Below are 8,032 nucleotides of genomic sequence, written 5' to 3' on the forward strand. Positions count from 1 at the left end.
CAGGTAAAACCCTATTTTTATTTTATTTTAGGATTTAGGATCAACTAGTTGTGAATGCCAGTTAAACAAAAAAAATCTTGATCTAGAATTTTTTTCGACATCTAACATTGAAGGGTTATTCCTTTTGTGAAAGTTGCTTCTTTAAGAATGTTTTTCGACATATTTTGGTAGCATTGAAGGGTTGTTCATTTTATGAAAGTTGACTCTTTTATCGTTGTAGAAAAAAAAAGTTAGTTGATTTTTTTGTAAAAAATAAAAAATTTCGACATCTTTTGGTAACATTGAAGGGTTGGTTCTTTTACGAAAGTTGCTTATTTTATCGTTGGAGACAAAAAAAAGTGAAATGACCAAAATACCCCTGATTACTATTGGTGAATAGTGAGACAGTGTTTTGTCTATTAGTATATAACTAGTTGTGGAGCCCTCGCTTCGCGCCGGAGGCTCCGTTTTGAATGCGAGTTAAAAAAAGTCTTGATCTATTTTGTAAAAAAAGAATTTTTTTCGACATCTAACATTGAAGGGTTGTTCCTTTTGTGAAAGTTGCTTCTTTTAGCGTTCAATTATTTTTTTTTTTTTTAAAGTTAGTTGATCTACTTTGTAAAAAAGTATGTTTTTCGACATCTTTTGGTAGCATTGATGGGTTGTTCAGTTTATGAAAGTTGCTTTTTTTATCGTTGAGGAGGAAAAGAGAGAAGAAAAAAACAGTTAGTTGATTTTTTTGTAAAAAGAATTTTTTTCGACATCTTTTGGTAATATTGAAGGGTTGGTTCTTTTACGAAAGTTGCTTATTTTATCGTCGGGGACAAAAAAGAAAGTGAAATGACGAAAATACCCCTAGTTACTATTGGTGAATACTGAAACAGTGTTTTGTCTATTAGTATATATAGAAATATAAATATAAATATAAATATGATCCTTTAACCCTTGATACTTTTAAGAAATTGTAGCCTTAACCCTTAACCGTCTTAAAAAAAAAAAAAAAAAAAAAAAAAAAAAACAACAATAACCCCTCTGTATAACTATTTAAGTATTTAACTAGTGAAATGACCCGTGAAACCACAGGTTTGTTTAAACGAAAACGTTTAATGATATGTTTTAGGTATTAATTGAACGTAAATGCTAAAATCATTTAATTTAATGATCCGTAGAACCACATAGTCCGACTAATAAACTCGTCAGCTGAACATTTCATCAAACACCTCAAATGTATATTAATCCATCTACATTCAATTATAAGAGATGATATTGGTTGTCATTTTATTTTAAAAGTGTAAATTAAAATATAAATTTAGAATTGGTTTCATTCTGCCTAGCTTTTATACCTTCTCGTACTCAATTCAAAATAATTAATTAAAATTATTTAAAATTATTTAATTTTAATAGTTAAAATAATTATTAATAAGATTTAATAATAATAATTAATCAATTAAATTTAATTTTAATTCAAAATTATTTAAATTAATGACATCACCCACCATGCTTAAATTTTTTTTCTTTTTATTTTTAATTTTTTTTAACAAAAGGATTAACCTAATAATGACATCATCATTTTAGAGATTTAATAGAAACTATAGATAGATGCGTGCTAACAACAATTTTAAATACTACCGTTAAAAATAAATAAATCTTAATATATCCACACACATTTTTTATAGATCTATAGTTTTGTACATTGTGAATTTGTACAATATAATTTTAAAATGCACAAAAATAGTTGGATTCGTCGAAAAGATGAGTGGACCTATAATTCACCTTTTGAAAATTAAGGTTTTAGTCTTCTCTTTATAAAACTGCCATTGCAATGATAATCTTAAAATGAACAAAAGTTGTATATCATTTTAGTTTATTAGTCGTATAAATATAAATAAATATAAAAGAAAGCATGGTGCTTGAAAAGCTATGTAAAATATACAAAAAGGTTTCGTCTTTGAGCTCGGAGGTTACGATCACTAATCAATACTATATTAGTAGCAAATCATCTGTGTCGAGTTAACTCATCAATCTTGAGGTTGTGAGTTTGGGTTCTGTCGTGAACTATTTAATGGGTGTGTGTTTGTCGTTTCAGAAAATAACATATCCTTCGTAGAGACTGATAATAATATGTTTTATTTAGTGCGCACATATTTATTTAGAAAAAAATTACGTGGTAGGTTATTGTGATCGATCCTAGTCCCTAGATTATGCGAATGGTCTCTCTTCTTTTTTACCTAATTGGTCATCATGATTTGCATAAATTACGTTGGTGGTCCTTATCATTAATTATCGTTAAAAAGAAATCTATTAAAATCGGTCACATGCTTGCATGTGAGGGTATTACAATCATTTTCTTCATCTTCTTCCCTTTTCCTTCCCTTTTACTTTTGCTTTTCCCATTCTCTTTTCATAACGGGTTTTATATCTTAATACACACCGTATTGAACAATATTGAGGAGCAGCGGTGAGGGGGGGGGGGGGGGATGGAGCCAATTTTTGAAGAAAGAATGACATAATCACATAAACCAAGTAAAAAAGAAATCAATATCCTCGAACAAGTCATGATAACTTTAAATATTAAATATCATGTTTATTTGATAAAATGTTGATTGATAAAGCTGTTAAAAATATCATGAATTTTCGCAAAGAAGTTTCTAAGTTGATTATATACGATAAAAATTATGAGCAAAAAAGCAAGAATTTATTAATCTGACTAAAAGCCTAAAATGGTATATCACTTGTAATGGTGCTCGACAGCTTGTAGTTCAGTTAAGCTAGCCTTTTATAGAACCTTTGAATCTAAATTTATATTAATGCGATTTGAAATTTGAGAGGCTTACTTTGGCTGCTTGAGTAACGAGGTATACTGTATACGCTATCATTAAAAAAAACTTATATCTGAAACAATTCAGCTCGGGTTGGTTAACCCGAAGCTAAACTACTACATACGATGCGAATTACCAAAAGAAAAAAATGATCTGTAATGGACAGTCAAGCTCTATTTCGATTCTGTTTGGTTTGGCTGAATCATTAACATACCTAGTAGTCACAAGGGTTAACATAAGCAAATAGCTTGGTCCAGACCTTGCTCTTTAGATGTACACCGTTGAATCTAAAATTCTTTTCTACTGCCGATTTACCCACAGTTTCGTATCACAAGCTTCAAGTTTGATACAATGCTCTACAAATCCGTAACTAACTTTGTTGCAATGGGGATTTACCTTTTTCTATTGACACGCTGGTAACCTCTTCGAATTTGTTGGTATTAGGTTTCTCGTTGAATTGGTCTCTGAGAAATTCAACCGCCATGAATGTAAGAGCAGAAGCTGGAACGTACCATATTACTCTCGGTATGCTTCCTCTGAATAGTCCCTTTGGGCCTTCAATCAACAATATTCTTCGAAATGCATCCATCCAACCATTGTACCTTTAATCAAATACACAAAATGTCATTCTCATGATACTTTTAGTATATTAAACCTCCCAAATCATGTTAGTAAATAAAAAATAAAAATTAATGATTATTACTAATATCATAAATTTTATTGAAGGACTTTTCAATATTGTTGATGAGTGTATAAGGTCTATCCAACCTGACCCACTTTAGTACATAGCAGGAAATTGACCATGGTGATCTGACCCATTTTGAACCCAATTTCACCCGACCTTTAGTAAACAACATTATACCTTACGAGTGTGCCCTGTACTTGCAGTCGTGTCTTGATTACATCCAAAGGAGTAGTAAGATATGCACTAACACCTACATGTTTTGCAATCAATGAGTCCATAAAACATGAAATCAACAGTAAAGAGTAAATCAATCAAATGAAGGGAGGTATATATATATATATATATATATATATATATATATATATATATATATATACCTCCAGCTATGCCTCCCAATACAAGCCCCTCAAAAGAACTGTTCACATGGAAGCTTGAATTAGGGAACCACTTCTGCTTTCCATATTCTGTCATATCTTTTAGTGCCTCATAACATGTAACCTGCATATGTAAATAAGACACTTTAGAGCCAGAATATCAACTGAACAGGTTAATGACCTATCATTCAGATACAGCTAAGGCTTTTATGTGTGTTGTAAACTTATTTGTGTATGCCTATTATTATGTAAATACAGTAAAACAAACAAAACGAATAAAAGAGAGAAAAATTAAGAGATAAGTACCATTAAACCAGCAAATGGAACATCCCTAACAAGTGTAGACCAATACCTGTCAATAAAGATAAGAACAAAGAGTAATTAATAATATTGTAGCAAATTCCATGAACAGTTGTATCTTTTTCAACTAGGGGTGGTATGATGGGCAGGTCAGGCACATTGGGTGTTTAACAGTATAGGCAGGGCCACAAAGACTGGAATTTTATAAATGATAATATGGTAGTAATGATTACAATAAGTCAACATCTATTTCAGTACAATATAATAAAGTTATGTAGAAGGTTTCATGCATCTGCATACACTGCAGATAACATTTAACCCCTTTGAATAATTTCCTTTTCTGTTAAATCTCTTAACTTGGCCCATTTGATACAACTGGGATGACGTTGAAATCAGCCAAGTTATACATAAATGGGTCATATTTCCACCTCTTCGTGGCCCTACCTCCTATTAGTAAAAAAGAAAATACGCTTTGTGTATGATGCTAAATTGAGCTGAATAAAGAATACTCTTTCTTCTAAACTAGAGAAATGCAATTTCACTCTGAATTTCAGTGGAAATTTGAAGATTGGTGATTAATGTATACCCTGCATATAGTCCCTTTGGTCCTTGATCTTTCAAAATTGAACGGCCAGCCTGAAACATTCCTGAATAGTAACCATACATACTGGCATCAGATTTCAAATGTGCAGCATCTTTCATAACAACTGAAGCCCAATAGTCTCTCGTTCCTTGAACCTGCATACGTTGCTTGATCACCTCGCATGGGACATATATAAAAGACCCAAGTGTATCTCCTGTTATGCAGATATACACAAATAATTTATTGCTAAATTTAATAACAGTATCTTAAAAGTGGAAGTCAACAGAAATTTATCAATGCATAACACAAAGGGCTTCACCGAAATAAAAAAGGATACAAAAGCAATCACTATTAATTTGTGAAGAGAATTAAACGAGTATAACAAAGTGTTGTATGAGGAATGATGACCATGATGGCATTATTGTACCTTAATCTTCTTTATTATATTTTTCTTATTTTTGGTCCTTCTACTATGTCAATTACAACCTTCATCTCTCTTACAAATAAAAACTTTTAAATACAGTTATGTAAATTTTCTTTCCCTTCTTATTATCAAGAAACACGTGATGCATAATTGACATTTGACATTTTGATAAATAGAACATGCATTTTATGAAATGCATCAATTTTGGCTTCCATCTCCATGAGGTCCTACATTCCAAAATCTTAGGATTTTCAACTCTAGTAACATACATAACTAAGGCACAGTATTACGGATTAGATGTCGATCCCGACTAACCTGAAGTTGAAAACCTAATTCTTATAAAAGGCCTAGCCTTAATGGAAAATGCAAAAGGTTGACAACACATAGAATATGGAGAATAAAAAAACTACTGTTGCGATTAGGACAAAAATAAAGCCACTTGCCTAGAGCACCAGCAATGAAATGAGCCCAATGACCTCCAAGATTTGGATGTGTTTCTTCAATCCACTTTTTGGTTGATTCGATGACACCAAAGTATGTTGCACCCGTTGCCAGAGATCCAGTCACACCAGGTACAACCCCTCTATAAAAACCTAACAGACAGGTACATAACACACGATTTAGCAAAGGGTTGATACACAAAATTTGAAAGGAAAAAAAAATGCACATTATGTCACTACAGATCACAAGTTTAATCAAACAATTTCATACAAGTTACATTTATCAAAAAAAAGTGATAAGATAATCTACCTTTAAAACCATCAACACCCCATACAGCTCTGACCATCTGAATTATACTCTTGTCCTTCTGAGGAATACAGCGTGCATCAACAAAACAAACTTATAATGTATCAACCACTAATAAATGAACACATATCATAAGACCACTTCAGCAGACTGACATTATAGAATGTAAGTATTGAAGTCACGAACTTATAATGGATTGCAAACAAATCATGACAGACCTGGCTGTGAGTCAAAATGCCTTGACTCTGGATTCGAGTTTTGACGGTATCGATCGGATGCATCATCCCTTCTCCAAAGCCACCAGCAATAGCTCCCCATAAAAACTCTCTCCAAACTAGAATAAAAACCACCCAACAGTCAGCACATTACAGTATTAACCACATAACTAGCTGTTGATTTTGGAATATTACACGTCAAATTGATATAAACCTATGCTCTATTTCACTTTGTTTAATAAGTGTCATAATTTTACAATTAAGAGGACTACATTTTTTAGCACTTGGAAAAAATATTAGTTCTTCATAGATATGAATGATGATGGGAACATATACAAGTTACACTAGATTTATATTGTGTTTGAAGTACAAGGACTCTGATTAATTCACAGTTCAATCTCCAGCTTAAAAATACAAAACTACTTACTACTATCAACTACATCAATCAATTCACATGTAGTAGAAAAAACACAAAAAAATTAAAAAAAAAATATATATATATACTTCATGTTCAATCTCAGGAAACAGATTATTGAAAAAACACAAAATATCATTTCAAATCAGCACAATGAAGTACCAGATACAACACAGCATGTAAACAATTTCAATTCGATTCAGTACAGAATCAGTTCAACGCTAAATCTAGTTTACAGAATACGATCAATTGAAACGAACGGATGAACATAAAAACGGAGGATGGAGATTGAACATACCGAAAAATTGATTGTTTGTTGCTTGAATTCCTTCGGACATAGTACCGTTACCATTCCTTGTGGTGATTGCCATTAAAACTGTGGAAATTGTTTAGAGTAATTGTATGATTTGTAGTTAAAGATTTTCTATTAGGGTTTTCAAGTGGGTTTTAAAAGGAGAAAGAGGGCTTAACAGAGAAATACGTTGGCGTCCAAATATTTGGCGTCTCCGTTTCTTGTGCTACCCGTAACCCGATATAAATTTCAGATGAGTGTTTGGGCAAAATTTAAAATATCAGAAATTTATAAAATAAATAAAATTGACATACCGTGATACAGTATTAACAAGAGGTCTAAGTACCTGGATAAAATTTTGTAGTGCTCGGGCCTCGGGTTATATATTTTTCACTTCTAAACGGCCTAGGCGAATTATTTCGTAATGGTCATCTCAAAATAAGTTGTTAATAAGATTGAATTTAAGACATCGTGTAAGGATATATTAAGACTGCAACCCTATGTCCTCTTCTCATTGGTGAAGGTTTGTACGTCTTTTTCAAAATCTTATTTAGATGAACGCAGAGGCGAAGCCAGAATTTACAGATGGGGTGACTTAGTCGTTAATCGGATGATTTCAACAACAAAAAAAACTACATCAACAAGCCATAACATTATATTTGATATTTGGAACTTGAGGAAGACTTACAATTATTTGTGCATGATAATACAAATGAAACTTTAATCTCGATTGGACCTTGGGGGAGGCTGAGCACCCCTCAGTCCTCCCTTGTCTCCGCCCCTGGATGAACGCTAAAGCTTTTAGCAGGACATTTATTTCTTGTGAATCTTGAAATTGAGACATAACAAGATTAATGGGTACGCGCTACGCTGCTATGATTTAGTGATGTTTATTCTTTATACTACTAATAACAAATATGGCAAATATGAATACAAAAAATCATGCTCTCGGTTTTATATTAGCAGTAACAAAACTATAAACGTGATAACGATGTTACATGGATTAATATCAAGTCCATTAGCAATCACGATAATTGACATCATTCATCCGATTCACTCTTCCTGCTATCTCATATTTTAGTACATTAACCATGGACATTATAATTTATGGCTGATAGTATTGACTGTTTATGATAAAGCATTACCAAACTGATTAATTCATGAGTATATGGGTCAAAACTGCTACCGTTGGTATTAAG

The 8,032-nt window shown here is 32.1% G+C and overlaps 1 protein-coding gene across 3 annotated transcripts; it reads right to left on the reverse strand.

The window, feature by feature from the left end:
• Nucleotides 1–2,840: 2,840 nt before the first annotated feature.
• On the reverse strand, nt 2,841–7,206 carry LOC139893881 (uncharacterized). 3 transcript variants are annotated; one of them, XM_071877076.1, is made up of 10 exons: nt 7,180–7,206; nt 6,840–6,917; nt 6,130–6,245; nt 5,915–5,972; nt 5,608–5,757; nt 4,744–4,954; nt 4,164–4,209; nt 3,861–3,981; nt 3,661–3,733; nt 2,841–3,400 (listed from the first exon to the last, which is right to left on the reverse strand). In XM_071877076.1, exons 2-10 carry the CDS (start codon nt 6,910–6,912, stop codon nt 3,169–3,171), a joined length of 1,080 nt encoding a protein of 359 aa, XP_071733177.1. In that variant the 5' UTR covers nt 6,913–6,917; nt 7,180–7,206; the 3' UTR covers nt 2,841–3,168. The 3 variants fall into 3 exon arrangements, with proteins under 3 accessions (XP_071733177.1, XP_071733179.1, XP_071733180.1); XM_071877078.1 differs by lacking the exon at nt 7,180–7,206 and adding an exon at nt 7,148–7,166; XM_071877079.1 differs by lacking the exon at nt 7,180–7,206 and adding an exon at nt 7,023–7,040.
• Between the last annotated feature and the right edge of the window lie 826 nt (nt 7,207–8,032).

This window comes from Rutidosis leptorrhynchoides, chromosome 2 (assembly GCF_046630445.1).
Source record: "Rutidosis leptorrhynchoides isolate AG116_Rl617_1_P2 chromosome 2, CSIRO_AGI_Rlap_v1, whole genome shotgun sequence".
NCBI classification, from domain to species: domain Eukaryota; kingdom Viridiplantae; phylum Streptophyta; class Magnoliopsida; order Asterales; family Asteraceae; genus Rutidosis; species Rutidosis leptorrhynchoides.

What these genes read in the sequence shown, in the direction of transcription:
- LOC139893881 (XM_071877076.1), bottom strand. Translation starts at nt 6,912, where the DNA reads ATGGCAATCACCACAAGGAATGGTAACGGTACTATGTCCGAAGGAATT. An exon ending in CCAAAGGGACTATATGCAGG is followed by an intron (nt 4,210 to 4,743) that starts GTATACATTAAT and finishes CTTTATTGACAG; the next exon opens with GTATTGGTCTACACTTGTTA. An exon ending in GTACAGGGCACACTCGTAAG is followed by an intron (nt 3,401 to 3,660) that starts GTATAATGTTGT and finishes ATTTGATTAAAG; the next exon opens with GTACAATGGTTGGATGGATG.